Source organism: Suillus clintonianus (assembly GCF_016758775.1).
Source record: "Suillus clintonianus strain FC179 chromosome Unknown DEU56scaffold_3, whole genome shotgun sequence".
NCBI lineage: Eukaryota > Fungi > Basidiomycota > Agaricomycetes > Boletales > Suillaceae > Suillus > Suillus clintonianus.
In genome coordinates, this window is record NW_024539227.1 from 955,927 (window position 1) to 970,670 (window position 14,744).

At 48.9% G+C, this 14,744-nt stretch overlaps 6 protein-coding genes across 6 annotated transcripts; 3 read left to right on the plus strand and 3 right to left on the minus strand.

Annotated features, from left to right (window-relative positions):
• The first annotated feature begins 17 nt into the window (after nt 1-17).
• Nucleotides 18-1,533, plus strand: DEU56DRAFT_322808 (myo inositol monophosphatase). The gene is made up of 7 exons (XM_041345659.1): nt 18-363; nt 421-497; nt 549-661; nt 717-828; nt 873-1,056; nt 1,127-1,141; nt 1,190-1,533. The coding sequence occupies exons 1-7, from the start codon at nt 131-133 to the stop codon at nt 1,497-1,499; spliced, it is 1,044 nt and encodes a 347-aa protein (XP_041214990.1). The 5' UTR covers nt 18-130; the 3' UTR covers nt 1,500-1,533.
• Nucleotides 1,534-2,904: 1,371 nt separating this feature from the next.
• Nucleotides 2,905-3,615, plus strand: DEU56DRAFT_751234 (uncharacterized protein; the record flags this gene model as incomplete). Its single annotated transcript, XM_041349563.1, has 2 exons — nt 2,905-3,430; nt 3,485-3,615. 2 exons carry the CDS (start codon nt 2,905-2,907, stop codon nt 3,613-3,615), a joined length of 657 nt encoding a protein of 218 aa, XP_041214991.1.
• A 1,158-nt stretch (nt 3,616-4,773) lies between these two features.
• DEU56DRAFT_906931 (terpenoid synthase) lies at nt 4,774-6,075 on the plus strand (the record flags this gene model as incomplete). Its single annotated transcript, XM_041356862.1, has 6 exons — nt 4,774-4,945; nt 5,006-5,044; nt 5,109-5,283; nt 5,340-5,622; nt 5,676-5,938; nt 5,994-6,075. 6 exons carry the CDS (start codon nt 4,774-4,776, stop codon nt 6,073-6,075), a joined length of 1,014 nt encoding a protein of 337 aa, XP_041214992.1.
• Nucleotides 6,076-7,259: 1,184 nt separating this feature from the next.
• DEU56DRAFT_943975 (uncharacterized protein) lies at nt 7,260-9,731 on the minus strand (the record flags this gene model as incomplete). Its single annotated transcript, XM_041358969.1, has 8 exons — nt 7,260-7,511; nt 7,567-7,710; nt 7,760-7,948; nt 8,001-8,038; nt 8,088-8,832; nt 8,883-9,036; nt 9,090-9,457; nt 9,504-9,731. The coding sequence occupies 8 exons, from the start codon at nt 9,729-9,731 to the stop codon at nt 7,260-7,262; spliced, it is 2,118 nt and encodes a 705-aa protein (XP_041214993.1).
• A 215-nt stretch (nt 9,732-9,946) lies between these two features.
• Nucleotides 9,947-12,383, minus strand: DEU56DRAFT_906933 (uncharacterized protein; the record flags this gene model as incomplete). The annotated part of the gene is made up of 4 exons (XM_041356863.1): nt 9,947-10,603; nt 10,656-10,804; nt 10,857-12,230; nt 12,272-12,383. 4 exons carry the CDS (start codon nt 12,381-12,383, stop codon nt 9,947-9,949), a joined length of 2,292 nt encoding a protein of 763 aa, XP_041214994.1.
• A 1,012-nt stretch (nt 12,384-13,395) lies between these two features.
• Nucleotides 13,396-14,619, minus strand: DEU56DRAFT_906934 (uncharacterized protein; the record flags this gene model as incomplete). The annotated part of the gene is made up of 1 exon (XM_041356864.1): nt 13,396-14,619. One exon carries the CDS (start codon nt 14,617-14,619, stop codon nt 13,396-13,398), a length of 1,224 nt encoding a protein of 407 aa, XP_041214995.1.
• Nucleotides 14,620-14,744: the final 125 nt, after the last annotated feature.

Sequence of the window (14,744 nt, forward strand, 5' to 3'; positions counted from 1 at the left end):
TATCAGTTGTAGTTAGCTACAAGTTTCATGGTATCAATAGATCTCTCAGAAGAAATGCGAAACGTTCAGCTGGCAAATCGGCTTAGTATTCAGCGCTGAGCGCTAAGCACTCCACTTGCTTTCGACCACCATGTCAGCCGATACACAAACATTGAAGCCCGTCGACCTGCGCTCTATCTTGACTTTCACCGTCAAGCTCGCCCGCACTGCTGGTACATTGATTCTTGAAGGCTCACAGGCCATTCAGTCAACTTCGGACGTCAATACAAAGAAGAATTCTGTCGACTTGGTTACTGAATACGATGTTGCTGTGGAGGAGCTCGTGAATAGCGAAATCGCCAAGGCTTACCCCAGCTTCAAGTTGTAAGTCTATAATCCACGCATCAACCGAATAATGCCGATCGATCCGTGTTATTATAGCATCGGAGAGGAATCATACTCCTCTGGAACACGCAATGAGCTCACGGATGAGCCGACATTCTGTGTTGATCCGATCGGTGAGCTACGATCTCCTATTTAGTTTGTTGGGATCTGACGGTGACTTTCAGACGGCACAACGAACTTTGTCCACGGCTTCCCATTCGCATGTATTTCTCTTGGGCTGATCTACCAAAAGCGGCCCGTTTTAGGTGTTATATACAACCCCTTCCTAGACCACCTCGTACGCACTATAACACTCAGTGACATCGAAGTCAGCCTCTAACCCTTATGTCAAGTACACCGGGATTGAAGGCCAAGGATCATTCCTCACCCGTGGAAATAGCCAGCCTCTAAAATTACCCCTCACCAACCCCAAGCCCCTCCCCTCCTTGCAGAAGGCTCTTATAGGTACGTCTCGTGTCATGCATGGGAATACATATTCACTTTCCCAGCCATCGAATGGGGCTCCGACCGTAGCAAAAATTTCCTGGTACCAAAATCAGACTCATTCTTGCGTCTTGCGGGCGATCCTGCAGATGGCATCGCAGGAGGACGGATGGCTCATTCTATACGGTCCCTGGGCAGTGCAGCGCTTAATATCTCGATGGTCGCTCAAGGTGGCCTAGACTTATACTGGTGAGCCGTTTTATTGCACGTGTCACACACTCTGACACAACGTGTTTCCTTGACACGATGTGGCTACTAGGGAAATCGGTTGCTGGTGAGTGGGCTATACTTTATGACGATCATCACGTTGATACTCGACAAGGCCATGGGATGTTTGCGTAAGTAACTGTTTGTATATGCTGATATATCCATCTCACCTGTTCTATAAGGCCGGTATCGTCATTGTCCAGGAAGCTGGTGGTGTAGTGGTTGGATCCCATGCAGCTCTGGCCGCCGCAACATCTGCTGGCTCTAGCATTGATCCTTTCAAGGTCACGCTAGATGTCTTGACAGGCCGCAAATATTTGGTCATTCGTGCTATCCCGGACACCCAAAATGAAACGGGTAGAGAGGCACAGTTGCGGATCGCTAGGGATTTCTACCAAACTGTGGAAGATGGTGAACCGAAGTAGAATTTTCCTCACAGAATCAAGTGTATATATTAGGATACGAGAATGGTTCAGGGCGGTTTTGTGAAGGTCTATATCGACGCGCTGCATGTTAGTCTTTGCTGACCATTTTGGAGAACATAGCCTGAGCAGACACCCGACCGTAATCCCAAGGGCAGGATGGAAATATTATCAGGTGAACAATGCAACAGCGTCGTACAAATACATGGGCCAGGGGTGACCGGTGATGTCGGAAGAGACGGCCTAGCAACTGACATCATCGACGTTGACGCTACGGGACAGCTTACCAGGGGGGAGAGAACATATAACTGTGAGGCACGTACAAGTACATCTGGTCCCGTACTGCAGCACAGGTTTCCAAGGGCGCATATTTGAGCGTCGCGTGGTCCATCTTGGATATGTTACCAGCATGATGCGAAGGCTCGGGGGCCACTATCTTGTGCCATAGCCAATACGAGACCTCGAATGTATTTTTGATCCAGAAGAGCTGAATCCTGTCCTACCCTGTCGTGATCTCAGTGATTATAATATGCTCGTTAGTCCGTTCTGCAATTTTGAGCATCTGAAACGTACATTGTTTCGTACTTCAGCTTCTGTTGGCACACAAGAGGCTCAGGCTGGTGTTATGTACAATTGATTAGAAACGATGCAAGGGTTAGGATACGAACGCACCTTGGCTGAATTTTCATTTGCAATTGGGAGATGGTTATTATATATGATACTTGATAGAACTTTGAAGAAAATTGTTATACATGCATGCATGGGGTTTCGGATGGGGGGCCGCCAAACCACGACACCTTCCTGAATTAGATCATTTTGTCATCGGCGTGCGTGGGACTCAATGATCGGAGTTACTAACCGGCGCCACTAAGTTCTACGGACCTACCTGACAACCAAGTCTCGCACCAACTGACGACTTGTGACAGAGCATGACAGCTTTTGCGATTGCAAAGTTTGGTTGCGGTTTGCTGGTCAACTTTGTGTCTTCACGGGTTTGGTGTTGACATTCTCCAGACTAAGCTCTGGTTCAGTCTCTGAAAATGTTGTCGGGGGCTTTTTCGCTGACACGGACAATTCAGTCTAGTTTCGACAAGGTCTCATCGTTTCAACCCAATCCTATTTTGGAACCAAGTCAGCGCCTTTGTTGTGGCCAGGCTAAGGGCTGTGACTGCGGTGCTTGATATAGCTCTTTGGGGCCGCCAGTTGCGGTCAGCAAGTCGTGGAAAACAACCGCTGCGGCAGAGTCTAAAACAAGCCCCTCCTGGAATGGATCACATCCCGTGTGACTCGCAGGTCATGCTCTCTCAAGGTACACGGTTGCACTACTAGTTGCTTCCTCCATTCCACACTCTTCCTGCCATTCGTCTTGCCCACCACGCAGACGCTCTTCCTTTGAGCGCACAAAGCCATGCATCGTCAGCTTGATCTGCAACGCAGACAACAGAATGGAAACGCTTCGGCTTCAGCCTCTGCGTCAGTCTCTGGCTCGGCATCCCTCGTGAATGGGAGTACCCCATTGCCATCCATCCCGTTGGGAGCTGCTGCTGGAGCAATCACTATAACCATGCCTCCCATCCAATCCAACTCTTACTACAAAATTGCCCCCAGCGAATATATTACGTTTGGGTGGAACTTTTCGAGCGTCCTTGTATCACCCACCGCCCTCACTGTTGCAGCAGTAGGCGCAAACGGGTATACATACCCCGTGGGCCCCACTGATGGTGTCATTCCCGGAACTGCCTCAAGTGTGGTGTGGTACCCGTATGGCTACCAGACCGCAAACCCTAGCCTTCCGCTAGTTCAGGCAAGCTACACGCTTCATATTTGGGCCAATGGTGGCCCTAGCGCAATCCCCACGCCTGGTTACTTGGCACCAAACAGCCAGCTTGTGTTCGCTATGTATACGCCACAGGCCTACACGCCTTTGACTAGTGGTAAGTCTGCATTCGCCCATGCGCACCGTCGATCTTGTTATTGAATACACTCAGGGTGGCAATGTGCCGGATGCTCAGGAGCGCTACCTCAGCTTAAAATAGACTCTGCTCTTCCTGGTGTCGTCGCGATGATTGTTATAATGCTGCTCTCTGGATTCACCACCCTTCGTCGCGCGTGGGACTGATCGTCGTTGACCGATGATTCCCTAGTCTGGTTTCTGGGGGGCTGTAGAAGATGATGGCATTTGATTGACATTTAATGGATAATTGTGGTTTGTGATTGGACTGGACATTTTCATCATATGTAGACTTACTTCATGCTCATCGTTTGGCACGATATTACGGACAGGTAATGATGTCGCACTTAGGCTAGCATCAGAACTCTTTACTGATGTCGTTATACACAGTACTAGTGTCATCGATTGAAGCTTATTTACCCGCGCAAATTGGAACACTAATTTCATGGTCATGTTTTGCTTGCCCTATTGCCCTATTTCTTGATTGAAACAGGAACCCCATTCCCTATGGCCCAGCCAGATTGCAACCGTGGCTACATACTATCAAACTCTCAGCGCGACCCGCCGCACTGGCCTATCGGAATTTAGAGGCATGTCCGTGGGGAAGGGGGTTTATTCCTTCGAGTGCTCGCTCAAGCTAGCAATAAGGTCTGGAAGCGAGCTGTTAATTTACCAACAGCTCAACGTCATCTCCTGGGGACTTTAATCGGTGATTCAACTCACTTATCGGCTCGTGATTACTAGATCTTGGGCTCGCGCAATTCAGACTGCGAGCCTTCTCAGCGTCACTTTCTTGACAGCTACACCGCTGGCACAGTGCCGAAGACTTATGGCTAGAATGATGCGAGGACCGATGTGGATTGGATGAATCTACTCTACGTGGTCTCTTGGTGCAGTCCACCGCATACATTCGCGCGGTAGTTGTCGAGGTTCTCGACCGCGAACAGAGTCATTGCCGCGTTAACCCCTGTACACGTCACCTCTCTACCCACCGTTGTCAGTATCAGTTTAAATTCATTTTTTGGCATGAGTACTTAGCCCTCTGCCTAGCGACAAGCAAAGGTTTCAGCCGGCGTATGCGGCAATTCCCGAGACAACATACTACGAGTTAATACGGGAATACACTATGGCAAGCTAACCGAGATCTCAGGGATGTTGTGGCAGGGGACTTATCACCTCATCTTTGGTTTGCGGATATGTACGCGAAGGCTGATCCTGACCTAGGGCCCAGGTATATAAGTTCTGCTACCAGTCCCGGAATCAACCAGCAACAAGATTTCCCCTCTTTCAAACAATCGCACTCATCCGAAATTGCATTTTGGAGCCATGGATGCTCGCCCAAAGACAATATACCTCCCAGACACCATGATCACCTGGCCCTGGCCTCGCGCCATCAATCCGCACTTCGAAGATATGAAAGCTGAAGTCGATGCTTCGTTCCGTGATTTCAAGGCTCTGAGTCCTGAGTCACAGGAAGCTTTCGATAAATGCGATTTTGGTTCGACTTATGTCACTAGCTCTCAATTCTGACGATGATTGATATGTACCGTGCTTGCAGCACGCCTAGCAGCATTGCTTTATCCCAATGCATCAAAGGGTTCGTATTTGACCGTTGGCAATTCACGCGTCACGGAACTCTGATTCCGTTCCCGCAAAAATAGAACACCTTCGGATCGGCTGTGATTTGATGAATTTATTCTTTCTTGTGGAAGAGTATACCGACAACGAAAATGAAGCGGTCGCAAAGGAAAGGATGGACATCGTGATCGATGCCGTACGCAATCCTCATGAAATACGACCAGAAGGCGAATCCATCATCGGTGAAGTCGCGCGACAGTAAGTGCTTCGGAATTGGTTGATGATCGTCTGAAGCCCAAGGGATTTTTGCGTAGATTTTGGGCCTATGCAATCCAATTTGCAAGCCTGACTTCTCAACGTCGCTTTCTTCAAACCCTTCCTGTATACCTTCATGCAGTCGTTGTCGAGGCTCGCGACCGTGAACAAGACCATAGGCACAGTGTCGATGACTACCTGAAGCTTCGACGGAGGGGTATTGGCGTAAAACCCTCTTTCACAATACTTGAAATGGGGATGGACCTTCCTGATGAAGTGTTTTATCATCCAGTCATCGGGGATCTCGCTGACTGCGTCATAGAGTTGGCAATCATTGACAACGTAAAGTAGTTTTGAAGACGTCGTGGGTTGTAGCCTGCTAACAACATTCACAGGACATGATCTCGTACAACAGAGAACAGGCGGCTGGGGATGATCATAACTTGATAAGTACTGTCATGTTGGAACGCGGGCTAGACAGAGGCAGTGCGATGGCCTGGGCAGCACATTATCACGCTGAACTTCAGAAACGATTTATCGACGGTCTCGCGAAGGTTCCTTCATGGGGACCTTCTGTCGACGCCCTAGTCAAAGAGTATTTTGATGGCACGGCAACCTTCGTTCGCGGAAACCACAGTTGGTGTTACGAATCTCAAAGGTCATCCGAATTTCTCATTGGTATGAATTATCTCTTAACCCGATTGTAATTACAGGTACCTTGGCACCAGGGGCCCTGAAATACAGAAATCCGGGCTTGTCCCGTTATTGCCAAAGGCCAACCGCAAAGCCCCGTGAGCACATCTATTCAGACATGCGGCTCCTTCCACAGAATCCAGGCTATCTTTTCTTGTACCTCGTGCATTTCGTTGTGATATGTTACCATGCTTCTCACTCGGTCTCTCTTGTCCTCCCATTTCTTTAGCCTTCAGTCGACTCAAGGCCTTCGGCCTTCCAAATCATGTCCCCATATCAATTGCACCATCTTTTGTACAACTCTTTTGCACATCAGACTATATTTCTGATAAATAAATAATTCTATCTACCGAGTTGGGAGGAACGTATATTCTGCTGCAAGTCCTGGACTTGTCTGGTCACTCCACCGGCCAGCGACACCTTTCTACCGTCTGAAATAGCACGGGGAGAGAATAAGTAATCGATACTTACTTTGCACCAAGGATAAATGGTCTGAATCATGTAAGGTGGAAGTCGAGGCTCCTGAATATACACATATAAGAGATTTTGAAAGTTTGAGTGAGCATAAGACCCCGGGCCCGGGCCCCAGTGACATATTTCACTGATCTGCAATCAGGTGAGCAAATTTGGAGGGATTTGCGAGGGCGATTGCAATCTGCAATGCATGACTTCCAAACTTAAGCTTAAAACTCAAAAATTAGCACGTGATTACTGATAGTGGGCAGTGGGCACTCTGCAGCTGATGAACAGTCAACAAGGAACGAACACCGAGATGATCTGGATTTGGTAAACCAGGATCGTATCACGATTCGGTGCCGTTGTGCCGCTGCTCCACTGAAGACTGTACTTCAGTATCGCAGATACATCAGGAAAACAACAACTTACTTCATCAGCAAACTATGGGGTACCTGTACAATACTGTACAAGATTGTACAGTATTGTACAGACATTACACTTACACAAGGAAGTCCCCCCTTTACAATACTGTTACATACTCCTACAATCTGTACATCTCATCACAATGCAGACAGTCTGTACAGACTGTCTGCATTGTGATGAGACGGACACACGGTACACACGGTACAGACCGTCTGCGTTGTGACAGACTGTACAGCATGTCTCGAGAGGACAGTCTGTACAGTTTGGGACATGCTGTACAGTCTGTCCACTTGAGACATGCTGTACCAAGGATATATTTAATGACAGGGCTTCACACAGTAGACATGCTGGCATAAACTGTATGAATTGTGAAACAAAAACATGGTGCATTGATCTGAGCAGTACTACTAAAGAATTATGTTGACGTCCTCCGCGTCGCTGTCCGCCACACTCCCATCCGCATACTCGTCATAGTCACCCATGCCTATCCTAGCCCATTGCTCCAACATGTCTTCGAGCTCTTCGCGGCGCTCCGGAATGTCGAGCAGTTTGTCAACCGATTTCTGTAGATTGGCGAAGTGGGTCCTGCACTGTTCAGCGGTAAGATCAGGAACCTTGTCAGTACCGGTCTCCCGAAAGCCGGAGAGAACACCCTTCAACTGTTGTATAATCAGTGATGAAAGGGTAAATAAAATAAAATAACGAAAAACACACCACCGCTGCTACAAGCAGCATCGCGTTGATGGGTATTGTTCGTTGGAATTCATCCGTGTTCTTCAGCGCTTTCTTGCCGTTGCTGTAGTAAAATTCGAGACAAGCATCCTTGAGAGCCTGCGCCGAGAAATTCTCAAATTTTCCCTGCGAAAGTCAAATGTAAGTGACACTATTACCGGGAGTCGCAACTTACGCCAGACGAGTCAGGAAGCCGGAGGTAATCACCGCTCTTGAGGAGTTTATTAGCAGCAGCGGTGACCTTCTTTTGGGCCTCCTCCTTTCGCATTGTCGAGCCCTGTGGGAAGATGTCGTACACCCTTTTTGCGACAGACATGACGACCTTTTTGAGCTCTGTGCGGAACGTGAAGAGATCATCGCACAGCTCATCAACAGCGTCAACGAACATATTCGCCATCAAGAAACGAAGGACCTACCAGACGGCACATCCGTGAGTCGTACTCCGGAAAGTAACCTTGTAAACAGCTATGAGAACAGTAGACGGCGGCGTAGGGAGAATATACCTCTCTCGAGTTTAATCTTCTTCTCGTGGTATGTCCATAGCACGGTATCCAAGACTTCTCGTGCAAGGTTGAGGGCGTTCTGGGATTCTGGGATTGGGTGGGCTAGAACGGCCTGCAACCGCATCTCTAATTTCGCCGTCTGCAGGAATACTTGCCAAGTAGGTGGATAGAATCCTAGCTTCGAGGGGTTCTCCTGGTTTGTCTTCACCTTTTGTTTACCATTGCCAGATCGGCGACTAACTTCGGGTGAGCTACAAGAGTGTTCACGGCTCGCAGGCGGGATATGGTCAGATGGAGTGTATGATGGAGAGCATCCACGAGAGGTGGGCTTTGTGTGACTGCGACTTGAGGAAGTAGTTGGCCGAGATGGACCCCGAAGAGGAGACTGCATGCGTGAGGATGAAGTGCGTTCATATCTGACTTGCTGAGATGATTGTTGGCGTGGAGACTTTGAACGAGAGAAACGACGTGAGTGAAGTGCAGGTGAGTGTCTACGAACCGCTCGAACAGCAGTAGCTCCTCCAGATGATGGATATCGACGAGGGGACCTCGAGCGCCTGGTGTGTTGAGGAGAGCATGGGCGAGGAGATCTAGAATGAACATGTTGGGATGGGTGTTGTGGAGGGTATTCTGGGCAGTCGAGAGTATGTGCGCGCTCCTTTCCCTTTCCCTTTGACAAATGGGTTGGTGAAGGAGCTTTGCGCTGCCCATTCTTTGCATGATGACGCTCGAGAACATCGTAAGCCTTGAGTACAGATAATTAATGCAGGAATGGAGAGAGGAAAAATCAAATACCGGCTCCTTATTTGTGGGCTCGCCATCTAAATCTACTTCATCATCTCCTTGAGCTTCATTGTCAGGAAAAAGCGGATCAATATTGTCGTCGAGATCCATTGTGTTGCCCGTATCGTTCGTTCGCTGGTGCGTGTCCTGGTCGGCGCCTCTATCCCTGCAATGAGAACATAATATCAGGAAGAACACATGCAAAAGAAGAACACTTACATCTGCGTATAACTGTCAAAATAATCATCGCGGTCAACATCGACATCAGACTCATCACGTTCGTGACCACTATCACGTCCCGCAGACTCCCTCTCATGACCTGTGTCTCGCTGACCCACATTCTGTCCAACCGTTTTGCGACCACCGGACCGTGTTTCCTTCCGCATAGGCTGTCCCTCCCTGGACTTCTCGCGGCCATTGGACTTCTCGCGACCATTGGAATGGGGTTCCTTGAATCCGAACCTTTCGGAAGAGCGAGCCACATGTATATCCAGACGGGTAGTAGGAGTTTGAGGATGTTGGTCGCTTCCCGTTATTCTGCGTTCGTTCTGATTTGTTTTTGGAGAGCTGCGAGGTTTTGCAGGAGGCTGAAAAAAAATTAGCTTGAACATAGTCACAAAAAAAAAAAAATACATTTCTCTTTCCTTGCTGAAGCTGCGAAGGAGCCATAGGGTTTTCTTCTGAGCTGCTGATTTGAAGATCGTCACCCTTTGGTCTTCTCCTTGCTGGGGCAGCAAGTGTTTCTCCAACTCTTTGCAGCTGCGCTGCATGGCCTCCAACACCACGATTAGATCTCGAGCTTCGCCGAGCAGTCACCCCTAAATCTGGAGAAGAACGTCTGAGCTTCTTCTTCGGAGGCATGTATCAGGTGGCTTGAATAACATGTACGAAGTTAGCTAGTTATGCGTACCAATGACTGACATAATCCATGTTACATAATCATGATTTGGTACATAGCGACGTCCGTGGTTGGCATTCTAAGCCTGAGGGAGGTAACATAGAAGAAAGAAGGAACTATAGGAAGACGCATAAGAAAGCTCAGATGAAGGATAGTAATAAGAGGCATCAGAATTGCGTTAGTCTCTGCCAGCATCGTTAGGTCCGGCCGCCTGCTTGAGCCGCAATGAACGACGGAGCGAAGACCCTGCTGTGGGTTGAACGATGGGGGGAGCTCCAGTACGATGAGTACTTGAGGCACTCGGGGGAGCTACTGGAGAGGGTAGTGGAGTTGGCAGTTCATCGCCAAGTTTCGTAATGAATGTAGCAAGCATTTGGAAGATGTGGTCATGAACAATGGCTCCTTCGAGATTAGACTCCATGCGATAAATTCGAGTGCGCCATTCGTCAACAATGGGCTTGAATTCTGAAAAGTAGTCTGATACCCTGTCTGTCAGGATATCACCCTCAGACATGGCTCCCTTCTTCGCCAAAAAGGTGGCAAGCAAGCCGCTTGTAGCGCCCAAATTCTCATAGGCATCCGCCCATGGCATACTCATCTTATCCCAGGTCGGAGCCAGTGTACCATGTGCACCCCCGTACTTGGAAACGAATTCGAAAAAAATATAGAACAGGGACTCGAGGTCATCACTGGAATTGTGCTCAACCAGTTCCGGCTGAGCGATGCTGTTGGTGTTGTCGTTCTTTTTTGCGTTGATCGTCTTTGCCTTCTTGAGGATGTCAACGTTCTTCGACATTTTTTTCAAAATGCGCATAGAGATATATGGCACAGTTCCCTGAAATAGCGTGGTCAATAGCGAGAATCTCGAACTTCATGTTCAAACTTACAGTACCAAACGAAACTGTAAATGTCTCGCCCTCCTTTATGATTGACGCGTGGTCAAAATCAATGAAATACCCAATACCTTCATGGATAATAAAATTGTTTGGGCTAAGGTCTCCGTGTAGAACTCGTCGTTGGATCATTGTTTCATGAGCTATAGATAGAGTGTTAGATGATACAACAAATCAAACACAAACTGAACTGACCAACCACGAAGTCGCGGAAGGCGCAAATCAGTTCCTTTCTGGAGCTGAAATCCCATAATGGATCTCCACAGGGGGTCAAGAGAAGGCGCCGGTGATACCTGTTAAAGAACCTCGTGTCTGGCCTGTTCTCGAGCAGGACACCATATCCATCCCGAATGCGGGCTGTGCAGTCAGGCTCCCCATTGGATAGGACATCCCAGTGGTCTACGAGTTGGACCACATTAGGGATGCCCTTGACCCTCCCAAGGACGTCCACTTCGTGGTATCTCTTCGCCTCAGTCACCCAACAATCTTTCATCGCATATTCCTTTCCATCTACAGGATCTCGAACACGGTAACAAACCGTTCCGCGACAAAATAGACCCTGGCTCTTCCACAAAACAGCCATGATCGAGTACTTTTTTTCAGCATTGTCGGTTACCCAACCGATCGCCCCCACTGCTAGGTCGGTGTGAGTACCCTGGCAAAAAGTGATGCACATATGTGTTGTGGGGTCGAGACCCAAGAGGCTGGGATCCGCTAATGAGAGAGTAGCTATCGCATCAGCGACACGAGCGGGTGACGATTGGATGGGAATTGGGAGAGTGATGATGAGGCCAGAGCGATCGCAATAATGGGCGTAAAGATGGTCGGCAGAGATGAAAAATGAGAGGACGAAGCGACGCCAGGGCTGTTCTCGCATGATGAGATATGCTTTAGTGGCGGACCCCCAGTACACTCCTAGGTCACGCCTCTTGTTGAAATCAGAAGTTGTATGCTCAACAAAGCTCAGGACGTCTGTCCACGTTTTCTCGCTAGTTTTACTCTTGTAATAAAACAGAGCAACATCAGGCTTTTGTGCGTTATAAGGGTCTGGTATTGGTGAGTCAGCAAACTCTGCAGACCAGTATCGTTCGATTTTCGATATCGGGAAGGGAATTTTGGCGCGAATTTGCTGTTTACGGCGCAGGGCATACTGAACAGTCTCGAAAAGACACTGCAAGTCTTTCTCAGTCGATGAAGGTTTACGTCCCCTCTTCGATCCTGGTTGTGCGGTCCCATCGTATTCATCGTGACTCCAGGTGCCATCTGAGACCATCCCTGAACCTTGAGAATCCAAGGCCTCGACATCTGTGTTAACGATATCTGTGCTAGCATCAGATTTATCATCCGAATCGCCAGAGTCGTTGTTCCGATTGTTCAATCTGGGCTTTTTGTGGCGATCGAAGTTCCATGCGCCCTGGAAATATATCGGTGGTCCATTATCCCGACCATAGTAATTGATTTGTGCGATATGCCTGGTCTCCAACGAGGATTTGGGAACGAGTTGGTGGAAAACACTAGCATTGTATTCGATCTTCAGGTCGGCTTCGATAATGACGTGGCCTTCGAGTTCTGATTTGAGTAGTTCTTTGACAAGATCGAAGGTGCGACACCCTCAGGCTGGAAACCCGTCGAGCTGAGTGAAGGTCGACAAAGATAGAGGTCGAATGATGTGGTGGCGCATGTTGTTGGTGGAGTCTGGTCAGTGAGCGGGTCGTCTGCCATGGCGTTCAGAGTCAAGACCGGTCAACGCTATGGAGTAATGAGTACTGCAGACCAATGTGTTTCTACAACAACAACTTGCCTGTCTGTCTGAATAGTCGGCGAGTTTGTTGAGCACTCCCTCTGGTTACAGTGCAGTGGGCTGCGGGTTGCGGGCTGCGGCGTGGGCATAAGATAGGCATACTAGATAAACATCAAATTCAAATTCTGATACCACATTGAGTACTACACAAAAAAATCTGTCATGGGTATCGTATCGTATCTATCCTTGCGATGCATAGTACAAGGTATCATAAATTTGCTTGTCAAAGTACTTGTTCAAGTAAAACGAGGAATGATAGTGCGTGGAAGTAGACTTGGTCAACCGAGGATCTGCTGCAGCACCTAGTCTCGGGATGATATTGATGAACGCTCGAAGTTGTGTCAGGGGAACTATATCTCCCACTAGAGTACCGTTGGCATGTTTTGTGCGTGTCAATGTGTGCATCTCGGTGACAGGATCAACCGCGCCAACCTTAAAGCTCCGCACATAACAAAGATATCGATCATGCCATGTAATACGTGAGCCTCGTCGTGGCATTGGACGCATGATGAGCTGCAGTTCACAGACAGTGTGACCTTCAAAAGAGAGGAAGGTGTCAGGGACAATCAAAGTATGTGTGAGTACTAAAGAGCTCACCCGTTAACCCTGACTTGGGCCAATCATACGCGCTATTGACATTGAGAATGGCAACATCCTGTCGGCCTTTTGGCCACCCAGCGTGTGCAGGAGAGGCATGCAAAGTTTGTGCGGGTAAAACGATACTGGGATCATGGAGACAGACTTGCTGCAAGCGAACAGTATGCCATATTTGAAGGCGCTCGAAAGGTATATTCAAGGGCCGGTCGATCAGCGATCTTCTTGGCACCCCCACCCCAAAAACTACATCTCTGTTCCTCGCATCACGTTGAAGGAAGTCCGAGAGAGCATGCCGCAGATCTGGGATGTTAAATTGATCGGCGACCTCGTCAATTTTCAAGCCAGTCGGGTGGGGTAACAGTTAAGATGAACGGCGGTACTGCCAGCAAGGAACGTACGAGGAGGATGAGCCTGAGGAATTTCATCGCGCCTTGCAGTCCCCAACGTTCTCAGTTTGTTGAAGTAGTTGGAAGTGGTGCGCGTGTGATTTAGTTCTTCTAAGAGTGCAGTTCGTGGATCCATCAGTTCGTCATTTTCTTCCTCATTCCCTTCCCCTTCCTCGTCCTCGTCCCTGTCCTCTTCATCCTCACGGAGATCGGGATCTGTGGGAAGACTCTTGAGAGTTGTAGCAATTGCAAAACGATGCAGTTTCTCTGCTCGATCTAAGTGACGACAGATCTGGGGATCGTAGTCGTTGTTGTTAGTACGCCGTGCTGGGTCCTTGATTTCAGAGACGTGCGCATGTTCAGTTGCGTCTGCGGACCACTGGATGAGGGCACCGACTTGGCGCGAGCTAGTGGTGATGCTCTGCATGAGCTCTAGCTTGGGTATGTGCCAATTATCGATGACTCTCTTCGCACCCATCCGAGCGCCTAGTGTCATGATGACATCTTTGTTGTCGTGAAAGATTGCAAGTGATCTGTCAATAGCCGCCAGTAAGTTGTCATCAGGTGCGGGAGACTGCGCTAAGTATCGGACATCCATTAAAGCGCGAATTGCGACCACAAATCGACGAGGGGCTGCACCAGCGATCAATCCAACAATATAGCGCTGTATATCGCGGTGGACTCTGCCTGTGACCTGCTTCAGTTTGGAGATTCCATTGGGGAAGTGGCGATAGCCAGTGACGGGTTGCAGTATTGAGATTCGGAAATCGAATTCCTGCACTCCAAGAACTGCAAGACACCATTGCACGTCGTGGTCGTAGAACTGTTTGTGCCAGTGATGCAGAGCTTCAGGTGTAAGGAAGATCGCAGGATCGCTAAACCGCCATCCCTTCCAGAAAGGTGCAAAGACACCATTTAGCCGGAATTCCGCGCATGCGGCAAAATATCCTTCCAGGTCGTTGGGGTCAACATTGATGCTGGCGAGCTGCTCGAGCGTGATGGCACGTGTACGTGCAGGGTGACGAAAATTGTCCCCGAACTGGAGATAAGATGCCAGTGTAAATGGAGAAGTTTTGCCGCGCACGCATGCAAGCATGCACGCCTCGGGAGTATCGACGATGTATGCCGCAAGGGGGGTAAAGCAGTGGCGGATGTTTCCCACTGGGTCGGACATCATGATTCCAAGTTCGGCGGCTTTCATCAGGGGCTGTAAAATGATTGCAAGACATTCGTGGATGAGCGATCCTCGAGCATACCCCGCATTCGTTGAGTGGGTGTAAGTACTGCGGGGATAGGGAG